Source organism: Leucopleurus acutus (assembly GCF_964270905.1).
Source record: "Leucopleurus acutus genome assembly, chromosome: 13".
NCBI classification, from domain to species: domain Eukaryota; kingdom Metazoa; phylum Chordata; class Mammalia; order Artiodactyla; family Delphinidae; genus Leucopleurus; species Leucopleurus acutus.
In genome coordinates, this window is record NC_139155.1 from 81,203,789 (window position 1) to 81,227,795 (window position 24,007).

General features: G+C 47.6%; 1 protein-coding gene across 2 annotated transcripts in view; it reads right to left on the bottom strand.

Annotated features, from left to right (window-relative positions):
- CUX2 (cut like homeobox 2) overlaps positions 1 to 24,007 on the bottom strand; it is a gene marked incomplete at its 3' end in the record, with an annotated part of 260,924 nt that overhangs the window by 102,395 nt on the left and 134,522 nt on the right. The window contains exon 2 of one of the 2 annotated variants that reach the window (XM_082853200.1): positions 3,558 to 3,668. In XM_082853200.1, the coding sequence (XP_082709326.1) occupies positions 3,558 to 3,668 (111 nt within the window). Of the gene's footprint in view, positions 1 to 3,557; positions 4,036 to 24,007 lie in introns of those variants that run through there. The other variant, XM_082853199.1, reaches the window with a different exon arrangement.

Below are 24,007 nucleotides of genomic sequence, written 5' to 3' on the forward strand. Positions count from 1 at the left end.
CAGCTCATTGCTGTCCCCCAAATCAGTATTTCCCAAGCGTGTCCCGTGGGACCTGCACTCCATGAGATTTCATAAGGGTTCCTCATATATACACCTACAGACAGACACAAACACACACCACGGTGCCAAGCCAGATCCGACTAGGACGCATCAAGCACAACATCAAGGTTCTTCCCTGCAGGACTTTTTGGAGCCTTTTACATAATGCACAATGAGAATTCCTGGAAGAGGGAGAGAGGAAGTAGCATTTCCCAAATGGATTTGATCATGGAATGCTCTTTTATGCAAAGTACCTTGCGGGGCTGGTGGTCCATCATGGGACATTTTTTGGAGCAGGGGCTGGAAAGGCTCCACACCCAGGGCCATGTCACCAAAGCTCCTACATGAAAACCTCTGTCCTTTAGGTTGCTCGGGAGATGTCTCCCTAGGGTGCCACTTCTGCTTCCCCACCCAGCTGCCCCTTCCAGCAAAGACTGCATTTGGCATTTTAGCAACACCACTCTGCACGGTCGCTCCTTCCTCACCAGAAGGTGGGGTTTCTGGGGGCTTGGTGGGGTCACCTGCCATGGCACCCAGCTCAGAAAAAGGGCTCTGTAAATGTTTGATCAACTCTATGCCATTGGGCTGTCTTCAGAAGGCAGCCTCCTCTTTCTGGACCCTAATTTCATGCCTTTCTCAAGTGACCTTGAGGTTCCCAGCCACAAGGGCATCCCTGGTGGACTGCCATGAGTTCTCTCCAGCGTGCAAGAGGGATTAGAACCGAGGGTACCAAGATCCCAACCATAAATGCTCCAGTTTCCTCTGAGACCCTCTGGTGACTCCCCTAACCACTGGCTTCTATGGCCCACAAGAGACCCCCTTGGGAGGAGGAGCTGAGGGGAGCTGGAGAGAATGGAGAGGGAGGGGGTAGCAGACAGAAACAGGAAAGGAAGAGATGAGCTGAAGAATACATATTTCAGCTGAAGAATAAAATCCCTTAACTATGAAATAGGATTGTGTTGCTCCTGGCCCTGGAAAAAATCCTTCTTCTGGGTCCTGGCTATGCTTTCCTCACTGATTTGTGGCCCCCAGGACTTCTCAGAGCCACTGATATACTGATGTATGCAAGGGATCTTCAGGAGGGACGTAGGGAGTGCGTGTGAACCTAGTGGATTTATTTGATCATAAGGAACCGTGAGTGCACAGGCTGAGTGCAGAAAACGAAACTTAAGAAAACCTAGATTGTGGGTTGTAAACTCAAATGCCCACAGAGGCTGGAGGAAGTGGACAGGAGGGAAACAGGCTGTCCCATGGCAAATCTCAGCGGAGCACAGCATCTTGGTAACGTGAGCAGCAGCTGCTCGGCTGTTTCTGGTGACTGCCACTGGGCATGGAGCATCCCTGTGGCCAGATCTACCAAACAGTCTCAAAAGATATCGGAAATCCAAGCTTCGGGGTGAAATCAGAGATGCTAAACATTGACAACTTACTGTAAAATTTGAAAGACCTTTACAGACCAAATAAAGCACATCAACAGGAAACCTCTGGTCTGGGTTCAGGAAATGTTGGTGTTGGAAGGGGCTCAAAAACCATCTCCAGTCCCCTGAATTTACAGAAAGGGACACAGAGGCCCCGAGAGGGGCTGCCTTGTTCAAGGTCCCAAAGCAAGTGAGTGGCACAGTTGGGATTTCAATGCAGGTCAACAGACTCCCCAAACAGGCTCTGTTCACAAGCCCACACTCAAGTGAATTTAGGGGATTCAAATCTGAGACCCACGGCGGGGTGGGTGGGATTTTGGGTCAATGCCAGCCATTTCTAGAAGCCCACTGCCCTGTCTGCTTAACTCCTGGGGGAAACTGAGCAAAGGCATCAGCAGGAGGTGAGCTGGGCACCAGCCAGATGATGTTCTTAAATAAAGTCTTGGCATGACTCTCCCCCATCAGGAGAGGCTAGTTCCAAAAATGAGAATTTTCAGAGGCGCGACTATAATAGGAATGGAAACTTATTCCTTCTAATTACATAATTGCATAATTATGCAGTATTAAAATTATGTAAGCCGAACTCAGAGGCTTAAAACCTGGCCTGGATTTCCCTCATCACCTGGGGGCTCCCACGTCGCCTGGGGGAAGGAGGACAAAATGGTGGGCTGTGAAGATCTGTGGCCGTTTCATCTCCGCTTCCCAGAGATGGGAGAGTCAGAGGCAAAGCTTCTGGTTCTCTCCTTCTGGGCAGAAAAACTGGTTTAAAGACCAAGCTGTTCTCTGTTCTAAAAGGGAAGGGAAGGATGCTCAGAATCTCCCTATGCTTTCTTAGCTCCCAGTCAAACCCAGGATGTAACTTGGCCTTTCTAAAGCCATAACATAGGAGACATGCTCAGATCTGAGATTCCCGCCCCTTCTACAAGTGCACTCTCTCTCAGCTCCCAAACCTGATTCCTCCCAGACTTGCTCCATGGACAAGTTCTAACTAGATCCTACTTCCCACTCTTGCCTTGAAGAACCAAAGATATTTATGACTGGTGTGAGGAGGACTTCACAGCTAAGAGACTGACCCCTCTGCACTTATGTGGCCTGATTCCTGGGTGGGCTTGCTTCTTCTCCATCCTTCCATGGTCTCCATCAGTAAGGTGGCAACAGGACCCCTAGGTGATTCCAACAGGCAGAGTGGAATCAACATGTCCAGGTCTGATACCTCTGGAATGGCAGACCCTGTCTGGCCCTCCTCCAAGATCCAGGCCACCTGAGCAGCCTGGGACAGAGAGCTCAACCCTCTGCTGAGCACAGAGAAGCACAGCAGGCTTTGGGAATGGGCGGGGTATCTGTTTCCTGTCATGGCTCTGATGTGTCACATCCCTGCCAACATTATATGGAGTCAGAAGGTTTTCTTTTTCCTATTTGTGTTTATTTCCATCACTAAAAAAAAAAAAATTGAGAAGCAACAGGGGGCCTGACAGAGGAGGAAAAAAAATTCACACATTCACCCTTGTGAAGAAAGAAACGTGTCCATTATCGTCTCTTCCCCTGGGGGACTCTTACATTGCAGGGGCTGGCCATTACCTGGACCACCCTCATGGCAGCTGGGAAGGACAACGCTGGTGGCTGGAGTTGCAAAGGAGGAGGTGAAGGGGGAGAATGAGGCACGTTTATGGGCAGGTGCGGGAGACAGTTTCAGACATGGAGATCAAGGGAAGGACCAGAGAGGGTGAGACAGTCTACAGCCATCATTTCCCGGACGCCAATGGGAAAGCAAAATAAAATCAGGAACTCTAGACAAATTGTCTTTGCCGTCAAGGCCAAGCATTTGACTTAGACATTAATGTGAGGGGAAAATGGATGTGGTATAGAGCCCTCAAAAACAATGACTTCCATGGAGAAGCGTCCTGCTTTTATTCTAGACAGCACCAGTGAGCACCGCTATACTGAGAAACACGGAAAGGTTGAGGGTTGTAATTTTTCTTCGTGGCTAATTAGCTTCTTTTCTTGTTAGTCACTTATGTCTATAGTTTTCAAAATACAGTTTGAACAGAGAAAAATCTGCATTCCTACTGAGTTAATTCTATAATAGCAACTATACTGTACCTCAGGTACATTTTTCTTAAATTCCCGGCGGAGTTCAATTAAATGTTTATGAGAATGTTCACTCTCCTCCTGCCGTGCAGACAGCTCGGAAGCGACGGAATTAAGCTCCTTCTGGAACAATAAAAAAAAAAAAGAAAAAAAAAAGAGAGAGAGAGGGAGAGAGAAAAGAAAAAGATTTTTTTCCTCCTTTTCCTTTTTAATCATCGTACAAAACAGCATTCCAAACAAGTTTCCTTAACTTACAAAAAAGCTGAGAAAAGACAGGATATTGACTCCTGGCACAAATGAATAATTTACGAAACTGGGGATGCAACCGAAAAAAATCCAGGACAGCTTTTTTTGCTTGTCAGAAGTCAGGCCAGATCAATAATCTCCCATAAAGTTGGGTGGAGCTGTTTTTTTTCATTTCTCCCCTACGCCTCTGCCCCACCTCTTAAATTTCCAAGGGAGTGATGGCATAAGCTTGTCAGTAACTGTAGAAAACATCTCCAAACGGTGTCAAAATAGTAAAGTGCGGCATATTGTATGGGCATATTATAGTGTAAGAAAGTGCTGTCGACAGCTTTCATATATCAGAGGTGGGAACTGTTCCAACTATGACTTACACTTAAGGGTTCATAAATACGCCTTTTAAGATATAGATGGCTTTTTAATTTCTGTAGATTTTGGAAAAATGAAGGTGCCAATAAGAAGCAAGATGACCTTTTGTGTATCCTGCAGTAAATTATCTAAGGTTCACTTCAAGTATAAGAAATATTTCATTGAAGACTCCTGGATTCAGAAGAAAAGGATTGGAAGCAGCCTTGCCTGTTTATGTGCAATGAAGGTTTCAGACCAGGTTTTTACAGGACGAACCAAGGAGGGGAAAAAAAGAGAGTGAGAGATGGAAGTGGGGGACGCTCCAGCTCACACATGACAGACAATGTCTGCTGGTTGTACATGTATATTTGATCACCCCTCTCGCAGCTTTCTTCACTTTAACAGTGGCGGTTTCACGAGGGGAGAATAATTCACCATGAGTTGTCATGGATTTCATTTGCATAATTCAAGAAATGCTCTGTTTATGTGGTCTGCTGCTTTCTTGCACCATCCCGAGATGGGCTTTTTTTCTGGACGATAACTAGAGGAGCATTTCTGTATATATCACCCGATTATATCTGCAGCAATCAAGCCCCATAATTTCCTAAATCCAGTGATGCAATAAATTCCTGCAATCAGATTTATTAAAAACACACAAGCAGATGCAAGAGTGTATTTCTAGGGTGAACCCTTTAATCTAACATATGTATGATGAGGCCCGGCACCGTGCTGAAAGACCTCATTTGTCATCGCTAATGCGCATTCATCTTGCACACACAATGAAACACTTTTACTATTAGATAATGAAATAAAAGTACTATTAACCCGCTGCAAATCCTTTTCCCTCTAAGAGACGAAATGCATGGTAATCGTCTTATATCATGTCTGAGAGTCGGTAAATCTGCTCAACAGCAGTTCACCGTAGCACCATAAACCTCGCGCCCATCACAGGCTGGAGCGCATACCCCAAACCCAGGGTAAGTGTCTCTGCCTATGGAGCCTTTGGGAGAATCGGGGAAGGAATTTCTATTTCTGGAGAAATGTCTAACCTCTTTGGAGAATCATAAGACTAGAAGGGAGGAAAATCGAGGCAAGAAAGTAGCCATTAAAATAGAGGGGCAAGAGACTTGGAAATGTGGTGCTCTCCAAGGTGCTGATATCAATTCTCTGCCACAGCACTGGGTACACCAACTCCAAGGTGCAGGGGCTTCCAGTCCAAACGTCCCATTGAATTTTTGAGCCAGGTAAGGAACAAGGTGTCATGGGAGAGAAGAGAGAGAAACAGAAACAATTTCTGACAGTCTGCCAAGGTGACAGAGAAAATAAGGAGACTTCTGGTTTATCATCATTTAAAAATAATTGTAGTTTCCAATAAAGAAACCACAATTGACCGTGACCAAAATATCAAGTGACTAGGGAGAGATCTGTGGTAGCAGCAATGGGACTGACCTAAGGCAGACAAACACCAACTATGTGGGGCAGCCAGGTGGACAGACCCTCACTTGGCAGGAGAGAAGTAACTGGAGTGTCATGGTCAATTTGAGTTGTGGCAGAGTGCTCACAGTTTTTCTTAGTTTTTCTCATCCGTCTTGAAGATAAAGAGGTGATTTTTACATGGCTACAGGACAAACAGAACTGGAACTTGCGTTAACATCACACGGTTTTGAATGATCATATATCTGACACAATGTTCTTATCTCTGGGATACTGCCTCTCCCAGCATCCCAGCAACCTGGTGGGGGCTGAACTTTGACTATTTATTGATTGATTGATTGATTGACTGATTGACTGTGGTACGCGGGCCTCTCACTGTTGTGGCCCCCCCCGTTGCGGAGCACAGGCTCCGGACGTGCAGGCTCAGCGGCCATGGCTCACAGGTCCAGCCGCTCCGCGGCATGTGGGATCTTCCCAGACCGGGGCACGAACCCGCGTCTCCTGCATCGGCAGGCGGACTCCCAACCACTGTGCCACCAGGGAAGCCCGACTCCTTATTTAAAACATCAAACCCAAGTTCCAAAAGGAAATCTCAGAGCAGGTTAAGTCTAACTGTCTGATGTGCTGTACCAGGCAACGATGCCATGCGACTGCACTGGCTCCCTCCACCCTAATCTCTCAGGCTGCTGGTGGGTACAAATCTGTCTGCTGCATCCACACTGTAGACAGAGCAGAGGTGAGACCAGATGGGGGAACATCAGCAGGCTCCCAACCCCAGCCCCACAGAAGCCCAGCTCTTGCCGTCTTTCCTGTTCATCCCTAGAGGAGCAGACGACGGACATCATGACTGATGTCCATGCTCTTCTTACCTCTGCCTTACATCTATACTCATCCTTCAACTCTGAATTCCTGCCACATTTCTATGGTTAGTACACTAACACGTCAACAACAATAATAGTAAATAATCGTAACTACCATGTATTGGGTGCTTACACGTACCAGGCACCATGCTAAGCTCCTCATATACATCATCTCATGTGACGAGCACATTAACATGTTTGTAAGGTAATTCAAGCACGGACTAAGAAACGAATTACAGTCCTAATAATTCAGCTGTGAATTATCTCCTTGGTGGATTATAAAGGCAAAATTGTAATGCCCTGCTCGTCACAGGGTTTCTGCTCCACTTCCCCACTAGCTGGGGGATGTTCGGGGAGATTGTTTTAAATGTTATAAATGTGTAAAGCATCAAGCACAGTACTAAGTGTTCAAGAAATGTTGGCTGGGGCTTCCCTGGTGGTGCAGTGGCTGAGAGTCCGCCTGCCGATGCAGGGGACACGGGTTCGTGCCCCGGTCCGGGAAGATCCCACATGCCACGGAGCAGCTGGGCCCATGAGCCATGGCCACTGAGCCTGCGCGTCCGGAGCCTGTGCTCCGCAACGGAAGAGGCCACAGCAGTGAGAGGCCCGCGTACCGCAAAAAAAAAAAAAAAAAAAAAAAAAAAAGAAATGTTGGCTGATACTAATTTAGATAAGCTGAGAGCTCAAAGAACACCCCACTAGATCAGTGATTCTAAGAGTTCTGGATTTCACAGGTCAGTAAAAATCTCACACGCCCCGTCCCACCAATAAAAGGATGACAGAGTACTGACAAGTTTTACTCTATCAGGCAAAGACATTAAAAACCACTCCCTCCCACCCTAAAAGACGGGCTATTTGAACATTAACAGAGCAAGACAGCCAATGACAGAATTGACATGTCTTTTAAAATAAACATATTTCAAATAAAAAAGCTCACAGCACTGTATTTATTTTGAAGGAATATAAAAAACTCTCACAAACATAAACCAGCACCAGTCTGAAGCTGAGTTTTAGAAATAAGTGTCTGAACCCCCATGCACATACACAGCTAGCAGGGCCTCTTTGATGATCAAGCAGAACTTGGGATCCTCTCCCACCTGGCCCCCAGCCCCCAGCCCTAGGGGGGCCATGATTAACACAGCCCCAGACTTTGGGCCAGGCCCAGGCAGGGAGAAGACTCATCTGATTAACTGGCCATCAGCAGCAGACAGACAGCCCGGAGCCCGCCGCAGACCATTCAAATAATGATCATCATAAACAGCCCATTTGCAACTAAAAAAGAAATAATTTTAATGAGCTTGAAGCAGATGATAGATGCAGCTGAGGCTCGGGCCAGCGTGCAGAGAGAAAGGAAGCTGGGACTGAGCTGCAGCCAGGGCTAGGAGCAGCAGGAAGAGGCTGGGGCAGGGAAGAAGAGCTCTTCTGATGGGACCTACAGCCCCACTGCTTGCCCACGGGAAATGCCCACTGCCCGGGGAGTGGCCCTAGCTCTGAGAGCGTCTGCCATCAGCTTGCTGGGCAACCTTGGAACTTCCAAGGCACTCACAGTCTCAGAACATATACGCCAGAAGGAGCTTTCAAGGTTGTCCAGTCCATCACTCTCTGAACTTCAACCATTCATACTACCCCTCTGCATGTATTTTGCCATATTGATATTCCACATGAATTACTATTTCCATGATATTTACCTTCAAACTGACTCTTCTTTCTTTTTGTATAATTTTAAGTTCAATTTTTTTTTTTTGCGGTACGCAGGCCTCTCACTGTTGTGGCCTCTCCCGTTGCGGAGCACAGGCTCCAGACGCGCAGGCTCAGCGGCCATGGCTCACAGGCCCAGCCGCTCCGTGGCATGTGGGATCTTCCCAGACCAGGGCACGAACCCATGTCCCCTGCATTGGCAGGCGAACTCTCAACCACTGAGCCACCAGGGAAGCCCTTAAGTTCAATTTTAAGCTCAAACTTTTACACCCTTATAACCATTGCCCAGGTAGATACACAGAATATTCACACTCCTAGCACCTTGGAAGGTTCCCTTGTGCCCTCTCCTAGTTAGTACCCCCTTAAAGGTAACTATCATTCTGACCCTAGCATCTAGATAAATTTTGCCTGTTCTTGACCTTTACATAACAACCCCTTCTCTTTTTAACCTAAATAAGTACATTTGAAAAGGAACTTCTTTTTATCGCTAGAGGACACTATGCCATAAACAGAAGGTAGTCTTTAAAATAAAAGTACAATGAAAACAAAGCATTGCTGTTTGTCTTTGTTATAAAAGGAGACTGGGAAGTGCTGGAGAGGTGTTAAAGGTAGAGACTTTCTTCTTGTTCCAATGAGAAGGAATGAATGACCACTGAGAAGGGATCCTCCTGACACAGGTCAATCCCTTCTAATGTCAGGTCTACTTACAGTCATCTCACGTCCTAACAGTGGGGGTATGTATGTCCCACACTTTAGCTAACACTAACTGAATCTGAGTCTCCCATTTTAGAGATGAGGAAACTAAGGCAAAAACAGCTTAGGCGACCTGCCCAAGCCACACATCTGGTTAGGAGGCTGGATTTCCTCAGAGGGAAGGTAGCTCTTGGGTGGGGAAGGAAGAATGTTGGTTATCTATGGGGAGAGCAAGTTGAACATTCTCAGTTCAACTGTATTTCCTCAACCAGGAAGGATTGGGAATTGTACAAGAATACTTAGTTTTAAAAGAAATTTAACACATGATGTTGACCTGAAGTGTCAATGATGTACAAAACTTTGAGCTAGCTGCTATGTTCTTACAGGGGAAATACACATCTGAATTGTGCATATGCATGTCAATTCCCCCAGCATGTGCTCACACTCTTCTCAGCTCCAAAGACACCCTCACACTCAGACACATCCCCCTAATACCACTTCTGAGACGAGACCTTCTGAAAACGATGCAGTGATTGCTGGGGATTAGGGGTTAAGGAAGCAAGGACTTCAGGTGTTCCCAAATTTTGAAGGGGTTTCATGAAAGGAAAGAAACTTCCTCAACATGTCCCTCCTCTGCTCAAAACCCACCTCTGGCTCGCCACTGCTCTAGGACAATCGTCATACTTCCTATGTAGGTGTCACTGGGCCCCTTCCATCTTCCCAACCTTTGTTCCCAACCTTGTTCCCAACATCTTTGTTTCCTTCCCAACCAACCTTCCTGCCCTGCAGGAATCCAAAGGCAACAGGGTCTCCCAACTCCATGGCTCAACAGACTTCATTCCTTCAGCTCAGATGATCTCATTCTGTCTCTGCAGCTGATCTTACTCATCCTTTGTGCCTCGGCTTAAATGTCCCCTCTTCCAGGAAGGATTCCTGAACCCTCCCCTCCAAGTCTGGGCATCTCCTTTGTGCCCCTGTTATCCCCTTCTGATATTTGCCACCAGATGTTGTCTTTTCAAAGGCCTAGAATTTTTTTGCCAAATGAAACCTTACACAGACATTCCTTACAGAAAACAATAGCCCATGGTTAACATTTATGCCATACACACACACACACACACACACACACACGCTAGTATTTATGGAATGTGCTAAGCACTTTATGTATATTATCTCCTGTAAGGATATATGGATGAAGTGGCAGCTGAGATTCCAGGCCAGGTCTAGAAAACAAGGATGACCAGTGATTATGACTTTCAATACAGTCACCAACTGCCCCCAACACAAACCTGGAAGTCTGCTTTCTCTTTGCAGGGAGATGCAACTAGAGATGTTGTACATTCAGCCATCCATGATCTCCAGTGTGCTAGGCATTAGATAAAGGGAATCAGATACAGTCTATATCCTCTAAGAGCTCAGAAACCAAATAAGACAAGTTAGGGCATAAATAATTCTGGTAAAAGGGACAAAGGCCATCGCATTAAGACATCACCTCCAGAGCAGACTTGGAGAAGAGTGAAACCCTAACATATGCCCTGAATTGCCTTTGCATGGGTATGGAAACTGATGGGGCAAGGGAGAGATAAGAGTTTTACCTACTTCTACTAATTAAATCACTGTGTGGTTCCCAACTTGGGCAGGGGTTGCCAGTACCTAGTTACCCAGGCTGGAAGCTCTTTATCCAACATCCATCCAATCACCCAACCAACCATCCATTTTCCACTCATCCATCCATCCATTTATCTAACAGATCATCTATCTTCCAACTGATCATCCAACATCCATCTATCCAATCACTCACACTCAACCAGTCATCAATCCATCATCCATCCATCTAATCACCCATCCACCCATCCCCATCTAATCATCCATCCAACTAACTACTGAGCCCCAAATCTGTGCTAGTTACAATGTTAGGTACTGGTACACAGAAACTAACCAACGTAGCCCCTGTCCTTGAGGAGTTCACAGTGCAGTGGAGGAGACACACAGGCCAATTCCAACACCATGTGCCGAAGTACAACATGAGAAGTATGAATAAAGTATCATGGGAACACAGAGAGCAAGGTGACTTGCTGTGACTGGGGTAAAGAGTCACCAAGGTGGGAATGTTTGACCTGGGCTCAGGGGATGAGCTGGTTAAGAAAGCTAAGCATCCCACACAGAGGAAATGGGATTATTGTGATAGCACCCTACCTGGCCTCTCTGTTCCTGCCTTTAGTTTTCTTCTTAACATGTATCACTATCAAACACACTATATATTTTATTTACTAGAATGAAAACTCCATGATAGCAAGACAGAGATTTTGGTCCTTTCCTCCTTATGCTCAGTGCCTAGAACAGTTCCTGTTACATAGTAGGCACTTTAGAAATGTTTGTTGGTCAAATAAATGAATGAATAAATGCTAAGTATGTGTCAGAAACCCTGAAAGAGCCTGATTTGTCTGGGGAACAATGACCATGTTCAGGGATCACAGACCTATGTCAAAATTCTGGCTCTGACCCCTCACTAGCAGTGTGACCTTGGACAACATACTCAACCTTAGTTTCTGTGTCTGTAAAATGGCGATAAAAATTTGTGCCCAAAGTGTTACTGAGGAAACCCTTGAGAACCAGATTGTAAGTAGGTAAAGTGTTTGGCACAGTGTCTAGGATCTTTATTGCTCATATTCCCTCCAATGGAATGTCAGTCCCTCATGGGTGGGGACCATGCCTGTCTTGTTCACAGCTGTAGCCACAGGTTCTAGCTAAATGCCAGATGCATAAAGGCACTCAAAAAACACCTGTGAATGAATGACTGTTAGTAGATATAAGCATGAGGAGTCCTTTGTGGCAGGAGCAAGATGGGGCCCTCTTGCTGTTTGGGGGGGCCAAACAACCCATTCTGTATCTCAGGTCCATGGAGCCATTCAGGGCTTTGCCATCAGAGTCCCAGGCAAACACCGAGGAGGAGGGTTTCTGGGGATGCAGCGGACCATGATGGGAGTGTCGCCTTCAGAGTGGCCTCAGAGGCTGGCTCTAGGAGGGGGCCGGGAGATGACCTGGGACGAAGGGCACATGCTGGCCTGCCATGAGCAAGGAGAGAAGACGGATGGCTCTGCAGCCCGCTGAGATGGATAACTGAGCCTTGGCCGAGAGACAGACCGGGTTACCAGAGCCATCCATCACTCCCGGCACCGTATGTAAATTTCAGATGCCAAGATGTAGGGCAAATTATCCGAGGGCCCTGGCAAGGGGCGGTGCCTATGAGAAACAATTCTCAGCCAAGCCGGTTTTATTGAATTCCATCATCTGGGCCAGGATGATAGTTCACACTTGGGTCACAGAGCCCGTCGAGAGGACTGTGTCCAAACCGTGAGGCCCGGGTGTGTGGGCGAGGCTGCCAACAACTTCTTAGCAGACTCCCAGTGCAGTGATAACAATAATATAATAACTGTCCCATAGAGGGCTTACTAGGTCCATGTTAACTGGCATACAAAAGTTCATTTTATTTTCCCAACAGTGTTTGGCATGCAGTGGATTCTCTAGAAACATCTACTGAGGGAGCAAATGAATGGTCCTATGATGCAGGTGCCATTTTACACAGGGTACCTGCAGAGAAACAAAGCCACTTGCCAAGGTCCCACTTTATTCTGCATTCTTTCCTCCGGCTGCTCATGGGGCTACCTCTCCCTTACCTGTTTGTCCCAGACAAGGACTCATGTGGCCTGAAGATCAGGAGCGTGGCTGGGCCTTATCAGTCTGTCTGTCCATCTCTTTGTCTATCTGTCCATCCATCCATCCATCCAGTCACTCACTCATTTACTCAACTATAATTTAAGTGCCTACAATGTGGCCCAGAAGAAGTCAGACCCAAGTCCTGCCCTCACACAGTGTTTGGTCATGGAAGGCACATAGACAATTAAAATTGTGGTCCACAAAAAAAAAAAAAAAAAAAAATTGTGGTCCACAAGGCCTTCCCAGCAGCTCCCAAAGTTCTGGCTTCCAGAAAATCCAGTGGCAATTTGCTTTTAGCTGGAGGCAGGCCAAGAGCCCACATTCGGCAGGCAGAGCGGGTTTGAGTCCAGATGTTCTTACTTACTGGCTCTGTGAGTCTGGGCAGACCCCTGACCTCTCTGCATCTAGGATTTACTGCTGTAACATGAAGTCATGGCATGCCTTGTCTCTTAGGGGTGCAGGCAGGATGGGAGGCCTGTGGCTGGCAGGGGGTCCAGGGTGCAGGAGGTGCTTGGGTGCTCAGGGGCTAGGGCTGGCTATTGAGGTGGGACCACTGCCAGCCCTAAGCCCCGAGAGGGCAGCAACCTTCCCTGCCCTGGTACTAGGCTGAGGCCCAGGGTTGCAGTGGGGACATTTCTCTCATCAGCAAATACTGTCAGCTTGATCCAACCATTTCTCATCCTCTCTACTGCTGCCACCTGGGTGACCACAGGAGCCTCCTCACTGGTCTCCGCACTGCTGCCCTCACCCTCCTACAGTCCCTTCCCCACCCGACAGCCACCAGGATACTGTTAAACCCAAGTCACGCCCTGTCCCTCCTCTACTCAAAACCCTTCCACAGCTCCCACCTGACTCTGCATGAAGGCCAAAGTGCTCACCTCGATGTCAAGGTCCCACGTGACTTACTTCTGTCCTCACATCCTTCTACTCCCTCCTCACTCACTCTCCTCCAGCCACACAGGACCTTTGCTAGCTCTTGAACACATCAAGGACATTCCTACCACAGGGCCTTTGTATTGGCTGTTCCCTCTGCCCGAAATGCTGGGTTTTTGTTTTTGTTTCTGTTTTTATTCCACATGGGTCTTTTCCTTTCCTCCTCCAGGTCTCAGCTCTTACACTGCCTTCTCACAAAAGCCTGTCCTACCATCCTATTTAAAATAGCAAGCACCTCCTACCTACCTCACCCATTCTTCTCTCTCTGCTTATTTCTCTAAATGGTACTTGTCATCAACACATTTATGTGGTTACTGCTCTATTTATTTATTGTCCATTTCCACTAGCCACCCTCCTTGAATGTCAGCTCCAGAAGGACATGGGCTTTGTTTGTTTGGGCCACTGCTGTATCCCTGATGCTTGGTACCTAGTAGGTGCCAACACTTGTTGATTGAATGAATGTATGACTAAAGGAACAAATGAAAGACGTGCTGGCCAATCCCGGCACCAAACCTCCCCACCCCGCCACACTTGCACCTCCACCTCCAAGGCACCCCCCCGCCCCAAGCATCAGCCAGGAAAACAAGCCAGTTCCTGCTGCAGATGGGACCTGGAGGTGGCTGTCCTTGAGAGAGGATGCCAATCAAACACCTAATTATCTCGCCACGAACCCGGGAGCCACATCTGATCACTTCCTCCTGCCCTTGATTGCTGCTTTATATTCCGGAGTTCTCAGATGTAAAACCTTGAGGCACCAGGAAAATAGAGTAGCCCCGCCCCCACTCTGGTGGGTGTCAGATGAGGGGCCAGGGACCCCACGTACCACCTCTTAGGGCTAATACATCTGGTCCAGCTGGGTGAGCTGGCTGGGCAGCTCCTCTCTATGCTCTTCCCTCTCCTCTGTTGAAAAAGGGGGAGGGGGTCACATCAAGGAATCACTCGTTCACTCATTTCAGTGTTTATTGAGCACCTACTCTGTGCCAGGCACTTGTTAGGGGCCACAGTGGTGGTTACTCATCATATCACAGGAGCTAAGGGCTTGCTACGTGGTGTCAACTTTTCATGCCTTGGCTCAGCTCCTCTCCTAACCCCTTCTGCAGATGGGGAAACCCAGTCTGAGAGAGATGATACCACTCACCCTAGATAACCGTCGGGCAAAAGCAGAGCAGGGCCTTGAATCCTGATCCCCTCTTCTCCAAACCATGGCACCAACGCTGAAGTCTGTGCCATTTTAACATCTTTTTCAAATTCATTTCTCTGAGTAGCCTCTTTTTTAGGGTGGGGGAGGAGACTGGGTGTTGCAAGAAGCTCTGTGGAAACCTCAGAAAGCTGTGGAAAAATTTCCTGGTGTACAGGGCTAAGGCACACAATCCAGGTGGGGAAGGAAGCGCCTGCTCGGTGTTAGGTGGGGGTCTAGGAGCATCGTGGACCTCAGTGGTGGGAGACAACGGTCACACAAGTGCTCATACGGTGTCCTGGGGAAAGCACACAGGGAGAGAGCTGCAGCTAACAAAAGAATATGGGCACCGGGCACCTGGGGGAAGGCATCGGAGGAGGAAGGACCCATGGGCAAGGGCGTGGAGGGTGGAAAACCCGGGCTGTGCTGGGGAGTGGCTGACCACCTAGATGCGTATTAGGGACTCATGGGGATTGGGGTTGGAAAGCCATGAGGCCACGGCAAGAAGGAACTGGGAGCCACAGAGGGCAGTTGAGCAGAAGAGGGGCACTTGCTTCAGGCAGCTCTGGGAAGCCTCACAGGCAGAAAGGTGAGGGCAACAGGCAGAAGAGAGAGGTGATGGATTTTAGGGACCCAATGGAAAGGAATTAATGCCATTTGGCAACTGGGAGGATCAGCCAGAGGAGGCTGAGGGCAAGAGGGAGAGAGAAGGCCCTCAAATGAGGGGCAGCTGGGCACACTAAGGAGGGCTTCACACCAGGAGTCCTTGGGCCCTCCATCGCTTGTCTCCTAATTTGCTGTTGACTTTGGCAAGTGACAGCCCTCCCACTTCCCACTGTTTTATTGGTTAAATGAGGCCCAGGATGTCTGAGGGGGTACTGAGAGGACCTAAAGAAATTTGTAGATACAATTTCTCCCTAAACAAATGGGAGGAATTAGTGTTTAATAAATGCTCTGGGGAGTCTAGTTTATAAGTATGAAGACAAATATTTTTTAAAGAAAAATATTTTGTAGGGGTGACAAGGAGGAAAAGGGAGCCAGAGTTCAAACGAAATGCCCCCCATTTCTGCTGTTGTTCCTAACCTGCAGGGGTAACTCCTTTAAAGCCAGTCCTAATTTGGCTGCGACTCACATGCCTCGACTATTCTTTTTAGGGTTAGAAGACATTTGCTTGAGTGACACCATCTCCAGGAGGGAGTCCCAGATTGAATAAGGGATGCCCAGGCAGGGTCACCTGAGGGTCCCTATGAGCCTCCTACTAATCAGACAACCCCATGACTGAGTCCCTTGTCCCAGCGTGTCCCCAACACCTTGATAAAAAGTCTAATCCAGGGTGCGGGTCTTATTTCACGTCAAGCTGCATAAGGTCCTTGATATACAATTCTTCCACTTCCAGTGAAAGGGAGGGAAGGGATGGGGGAGAGGAAGAGGAAACACTACATTTTATTTTTGAATCAACATTCCTTTTTATCTACCTGTATTTTATTAAAATGCTTATCATCCACATAATGTGAAGTTCTCATGAAGCCAACTTTTAATTACCTGAAACTGCACCCAGGACCCCTGACTGCCTTCTTGGCACAGTAAATAAAGTGATGGACAGGAATGTTACATGGCCAAGCACTGACCCAACCAGGAAAGTTCAGGGACAAGACATTAATCCTTTCTGCAAAAGGGGGACTTCCCTGGTGGTCCAGTGGTTGAGAATCCACCTGCCAACGCAGGGAACATGGGTCCGAGTTCTGGTCCAGGAAGATCCTACATGCCGCGCAGCAACTAAGCCTGCGCGCCACAACTACTGAGCCTGTGCTCTAGAGTCCATGAGCCACAACTACTGAGCCCGTGCGCCACAACTACTGAAGCCCGCGCCTAGAGCCCGTGCTCCGCAACAAGAGAAGCCACCACATTGAGAAGCCCGCACACTGCACCAAAGACCCAAGGCAGTCAAAAATAAAAAAATAAATTATAAAAAAATATTATAAAAAAAAAAATTTTAAGAAGGGGGTGTCTTTTCCTCTCCCCCAAACCACAAAAGGCCATGTCCCAAAACAACACAGATGAGACCTTTCTCTCCAAATGCTCTCTCCCCAGACCCAGGGAGACTTTCATCTCTGTATTTGGAGGCGTAACAGAATTTCCCCCTATCTACAGACACACAGACAGTCTGTACAGAATTGAATTCTTACTGTACTTATTGACTAAGAGAAAACTCGAGAATGACAGACTGGCCTATCCTAGACCAGGGACTTTCTTTCTCCAGGGCCTAAAGAGGCCCAGGACACAGGATACTCATATTCCCAGCATTGGGCCTAGATGAAGACTTAGGAATGCGGGCTGGGTTCGAATCCTGATCCTGCCACTCTCTAGCTGGGAGATCCTAATGCCTGAGCCTCAATTTCCTGATCTGAAAAATGGGTATGATGCTTGTGAGCACCATCTCAGCTAGAGATGGGGGTTGGACACCAAGCTGAGCTACCTAGAAGAAGTACCGAGGAACAGTGCAGATCACTGGGATGGTAGCAGCTCTGCAGCCGTGGGTTCAAATCTTCCCTGTTACACTTGCTAGCTCTGATCTGGCCACGTCACTGCACTTCTCTGGGCCTCAGTTTCCCCACCTGCAGCATGAGGATAATAATAATACTAAATGAATCTCAGGCACGTCTCACTCTTCAATATCTCTAACTGTCCAGAAATAATAACCGCCCCTGCCTCCGCCTTCGTCCAAGCTGCCATCGTCCCTCGCCTGGACTATTTCCGGGGCCTCTTTCCTTCCCTCCCAGCTCCCGCCCTTACCTGCTACAGTCCAATTTCCAGGCAGCTGCTGGAGTGTGCTGTTCAAAACGTGAATCAGCTCTTGCCTCTCCCTGGCTTGAAACTCTTCCATGATTTATTTGCCATGGGCTTAGAGTGGAATCCAGACTCCCCCGCACTGGGGTCTACAGGGTGTGGCCACTGCTCAAGGTTCCAGTTTTATGTGGGCTGACATCTCTCCTCAACTCAATGCACTCCAGCCCCTCCGATGGCTTCTATCCTCCAGCATGCCAGCATCTCTCCCACCACTCAGGGCATTTGCCTGGGCAGTTCCCTTTATCTGTCATCCCTTCCCATCCCCCTAACTCTGGCACCTCCTTAGTGGGGTCCTCCCTGCCCTCACCCCAAACTCTAAAGTAGATCCATCCCCTCCCTGCTCCTTTTCCACAGAGCATTCACCAGCATTTGCAAAGACAAACTAAAGCTAAAAGCTCCAGGAGGGCAGGACTTGTGTCTCTTTCGTTCTCTGTATTTCCAGCACCTGGGCCTATGCCTGGTATAGAGGGAAGCTTAATAGACATTTTTTGAATGAGTATTCACTTCACTGAGTTTCTCTGCACATCAAATGAATATAATGAATATGAAGAGACTCTGATAGCCAGAAATGCTTCGCACAAATAAAACAAAAATAACAATTCCTTAAGAATGGAAATATCTTACTTTGGGGCTTAGAGGCAGGAAAGAAAGAGTGAGAATAAGGAGGAAAGAGAAGAGAAAAGCAAGAATGGGAGAAAATTCAGGATTAATGAGGTGGAACTAGTGTGTTCCCCCCACCCCCAAAGGCCATTTGGGGTGTTCTCCCACCACCCCGGGAGGTGCACTGACGCCTGACATGTTAGCACGTCCTGATATTTTAGGGCCTGGGAGAATTACTTGGATGAAAAGTCATTCACATTTTAAAGCTGTATTTTCACTGTGTAAACCGCAGCAGTGGGGTCCCTTCAGGCAGATCGGCTCAGGGCGGGTGGTGGGAGGTGGGTCGGCCTGGCTGACCCCGCCAGCGCTCATCCATTCCACACCCGCCTCTGGAGACCGCAGAGCAGCCCGTGCTGCAGCATGTTCCTGTTGAGATGAAGCACTTGTTCGAGGAGGGGGAAGCCATCTCTGCCCTCACACAAAACAGGTCACTGCTGACATTGAACCCGATGTTGTTTTCCAACCACACTTTCTAAAGGAGAGTGTCTGTTGTTCTTTCCGGGAAACCTTCACGTTGCTTACATCCTGCTCATCAGCATGCCGATGGCATTCACTGCTTCATTCATTCATCAAACATGCATTTGAGTGCCTACTCTGTGCCAGGCACTGTTCCAGTCGCTGAAGATCTAGCAGTGGCGGCAGTAGACAAGGTCACTGCCCGTGTGGTACTGACAGTCCAGCACCTTATCTTTCACGGACGAAGGTGTGGAGTCAGGGTTTACATGGCATTTATACAGCCCTGGGGACTGGACAGAATAACAACAACAATAAAGATAACAATAAAGGAAGGAGATAGTTTTTTGCCCATACTAAGAGGCAGACACCATGCTAGGGGATTTATGATCATTCTTCTCTGAGCCTTACAAGAGTCCTTCAAGAGTCATGTTACCACTCCATTGTTTTGGTTGAGGAAACAGGCTCTGAGAGGACAGGTCACCTGTCCTAGGTCACAGACACAGTAAGTGACAGGGCTGGGATTTGAACCTGGGCACTCCTGGCTCCAGAGCCCATCCATGCTCTTCTCCTGACCCTATAGTGTACCTTGACATAAATCCACAGCACAACTTCTGGTGCTTCCCTCTCGGCCCTGAGACACTATGTACTATCTAGGTGCGATATTCCAGGACACATGCAGCCCTGAAGCCCTAGCTTATCCCAGCCAGGTAGGAATAAAAGAGTTGAACTCTGCTCAATCCTTGGAAAGGTTCACTGAGGACCTAGAACATACTGAGCAGTGATCTTGAACTTCCAAGTACTGCACTGTCCAATGTGGTAGTCACTTGCCTTGTGAGGTTCTTTAAATTTAGTACATCTAAATGAATTTAAATGAAATACAATTACCAATTCAGTTCCTCAGTCTCACGAGCCATATTTTGAGTGCTCAATAGCCACAGGTGCTAGGGGCTACCATACTGGACAGTTCAGGTATACATCGTTTACATTATCATAGAACGTTCTATTGGACAGCACTAACTTTAGAACATCTAAGATGTGCGGTTTTGTCTCATGAGTCCATGCCCCCACCTGCCATTCATCTCTTCAAGCTCCTACGGCTCCCAGAATTCGCAGTCCAAACCCTGATTGAAACTCAGGACCCAAAATGCATACTCAGATCTCCAGAAGACATGACTAAATGCTGGCAAGGACGTGGAGCAGTTGGCGCCCCCACACACTGCGGGTGGGAATGTAAAATGGTAGTCACTTTGGAAGACACTTCGGCAGTTTCTTAAAAAGTTAAACATAAGTTTGCTTTACAACCCAGCAATTCCACTCCTCTACCCAAGAGACTTGAAAGTGTATGTTCACACAAAGACTTGTGCATGCGTGCTCAGAGCAGCACTATTCACAACAGCCAAAAAGAGGAAACAATCTATATGTCCGTCAACTGGTGAATGGATAAGCAAAATGTGGTCCATCTATACAACGGAATATTATTTACCAATAAAAAAGAGCAAAATTCTCATACCTGTTACAACATGGATGAGCCTTAGAAACATAATACTAAATGAAAGACGTCAACACAAAGACCACATACTGTATGATCCCATTTATATGAAATGACCAGAAAAGGCAAATCTATAGATATAGAAAGGAGATTCATGAAGTCCTGGTGCTAGGAGTGCAATCAGGAAGATCTTTTTGGGGTGATGGAAATGTTCTAAATTTGGACTGTGGTGATAGTTGCACAGCTCCATAAATACTAAAAATCACAGTTGGGTACACGTATAATAGGTAAATTCTATTGTACATAAATTATACCTCAATAAAGCTGTTTTAAAAAAAGTGAAAAGAAATCAGGAGGTGGGGAAAGCTATGTTCAGCTGTCTTGTAAAATCTTAAAGCTCACGCTAACTTTCCTTTCAGAGCCCTCTTCATCTTTGCATTGGACCATCATGACAATAAGGAACATTTATGGACAAGTCACTGGGTATCAGGTTCTGTGATCAGCATTTTACCTGAAGTGGTTATGAGTATCCCCATATTACGAATGGCAAACCTGAGGGCTCAGAGAAGGTACTTCCCTGGCTTAAGGATACAGCATGGTGAAACCAGGCTTCGAACCTGGGTCTTTCTGTCCTGCCTCTCGCAGTCCACAGGACGCTGCATCCAATTCTCCCAGTGATGCTGGAGGGAGCTCAGAAGAACAGACTCCATGCTGTGCCCTTGAAACCTCAAGCTGGTGGCTGGTGCCCGTTCCTTGTGCCACCTGACACTCCGTTGGCCAGGACCCATGGTCAGTTTTATTTGATTTCTATTCTAAAGCACTGTTTTGTGTGTTTCTTTTTTTTCCCCTAGGGGTTTATAAACTCTGTCTTTTCTCTATCAGGTTGAAACTTAGAATACAGGTTGTCAGCCAACATGCCAGGCATTTTTCTAAAAATAACCCAAATTGGTTAAGCCATTTTTAAGCGATAGAACAGTCAGGGGAGGGAAAAAAAGTTGCTGGGCAGGAGGAGGGAGGAATTTTAAAGGTGGTCTCAGATGCTTTTTTTGAACAGCTTTAAACTAAACGTCTTGTCTGATTGAGACGGACGTGGACCGGTGACCGCAGCTACAGACCATGGGACAGAATGTGGTTTCCTCTGGTGCCTCAGGCCTCAGATTGGCTGCTCAGGGTGGGCATTTCCCTGTGTGTGGGTCACCAGAACATCTCATGTAGAGGGATGAAGAGGAAAGGACAGAAGGGGTGAGGGGAGAGGGGGAACAGTAGAGAACAGGACTTTCTATAGGAATTGGGGGGAAAGGGGAAGGGGGGACCCAAAGGGCAGACATACCAAGGGTGGAGTTTGCTGTGCTCTCTGTAGCAGGACCACTAGGTGTTGAGGGTCTTCTCAAAATGGACCTGCCCCATTAAGTCAAACTCACCTGAACGCACGTTCATTCAATGTGCTTCAAGCACCTACATCAGGAAAGAGGCTGACCTGTTCCCAGCAGACTTCACAGGGCTTACAGGTGCGGGCCGGGGTGACATCAAGAAATGAAGGGCTGGGGGGCATAACAAATGGGAAACAAGTGTCCCAGAGAAAGGGGGCAGCTATACTCAGCTCTGGCTGATTGGTGCCACAGAGGATTGTGGGCTCAGTGGGTCGGAGGGTTTGGTTCTACAGAAAAGCCCAAATCCAGATTTTTAATTTGAAAATCTCCTGATTTTTAATTGTTGGCAACAAATTCAGAAAAAAATTTAACAACACACTCTGTGCCAAACAAAACAGATTTACTGGGGGATTTGGACCCTGGCCTGCCAGTTTGCAAACTCCAGTCTAGCCTGTTAATTACCAGGGATGAAGAGAATAATAATAACAACCATGGCTTACATCTACAGTGCACTTATGACGAGCCTGGCCCCGTGCTAAAACAACACTGTGAGGCGGGTGTTGTTATTATTTCCTTTTTACAGAGGAGCATATCGAGGTACAGAGAGGTTAAGTCATTTGCCCAAGGTCACACAGCTGCGGTGGCAGGGCTGGATTCCAGCCAGGAGTCTGGCTCCAGAGCCTTACAATTTCCTCGTGGTTAAAGCAAGCTGGGTGGCCAATGGTATGACATGTCCATGACATCCTTTGAAATTGAGACCCCTGGAGATGAGGGGGTCCTTAACATTCCAGTTCATTACCCCCACCTCTTACAAACCTGTCCTCCAGAGAGGTTGGGGAGGCTGACAGAAGCCTCCAGAATGTAGGTTTCTGCTCACTGGTCACTCCATCCTGGGACTGCCCCAGCCAAGCTGGTCCTAGAAGGTCTTCAGGAGGATGTGTGCTGCTTCCCAGATGGGTGCCACCCGCCTGTGCCCGCTGCCCACTGGAGTCAGCTCCCCCAGCCCCCAGAACCTAAGGAGAGGGGCAGAGCCGACTGCCCTCTAGCCAGCATGAGGTCCCCAGGCCTGGCTGGCTCGCTGCCCCCCACACCTCCAGTTCCTTCCTCCCAGGATCCCAAACAAGGAGCCTGTTCACAGCAGAGTGCTCATTACCATTTGCATCCCGCCTTTATCCAGCAGATGTGCGCTGTTACAATAGCAAGAGAGAAAATAGAAAGAAATTTCGGAATTTGTTCTCCAAAGATATTCAAATTAGTTAATCAAGGGGCTTCTTATTGCTTCTCCTCTCCCCCCTCAACAGCTATCCATGAAGATAATTGATCAGCTGCTAATAACTGATTACACTTCACAAGTGTTTTCTCATGCCCATTACCAGAGTGTTTAAAGACATTTTGTAAAGTTCTAATTATTTCAAATTGTTCCACTGTAGAAAACACCTTGGAGCAGTCGGTTGTTGGCTATGCCTGGGATGCTTGTGCTGTGTCAAAGGGTACTTGGAGGCAATGGTCAGGGGCCTGGGTAATCCCATACCCACCTCTCTCCTGGACTCCTGCATCTCTCTTCCCTCCCTCTAATCCCTTCTCCACACAGCCACTAGGATGCTGTACTCCAACCACCATCCCTTAACGGTAAGCCAGGTCCGAACTCCTTAGCACACACTCATTCGTTTTGTCATTTAACACAGCAGTTCTCCAACTTTTGTTGTCTCAGGACCCTTGTATACACTTAAAAATGACTGAGGCCCTCAAAGAGCTTTGTCTACATAGGTTATAGCAATCGATATTTACCGTGTTCAAAATTAAAACTGAGAAATTTTTAAAGCACAAGCATATACAGGCACACACTCCGTTAGCTGTCAGAATGATGACATCATCACACATCCTGTAGCTTCTGGAAAATTCCACCGTGCGTTCTCTCACAAGGCACATGTTCGATTAAAAGCTGGGGTGCTGGGCTGTGGAGGTGCTGTGAGTGCAGGAGTGAAGCAGATGGAGAATTAATTCAGGCTCCCACAGAGATGCACATGGACACAGGCAGCTCGCCTCCCTCTCTACTGCCTCCACTCTGCCAGGCTGCGGGCCTGGGATCAACCACCCTCAGAGGTGTGTCTTTGTGAAGATACAAGGGATCTGTGGATCTGCTAATAATGCCAGGCAGCTCTCTGGATGTCCAAGAAAGACGAACTAATCTAGTGGTCAAAAACATCAGAGGTGAAAAGATGTCAAAGGAATGTCAGGGTTAAGTGGACGCCCTGGCTTGAGCAGTTGGGGTCGTGGGGAGGGGCAGTGGTGGAGGAATGTCCACCATGAACATGGGGAGAGCCCCTGACCTAGGAAGCTCAGTGACAAGAGTGTGAGTGTGTAAATGAACAAGAAGCTCAAGGGACGATCCTTCCTGTGACACTCTAAGTTGACTATGATGGGCCAAATGGGAATCTCTGTCTTCATCCCCTGCATTTCTAAGCGATAACTGTTGAATTAAAAAGAACAGGTGAAATAAGAGTGAACAGGCAAAGCCACAGAGTGGGAGAAGGTTT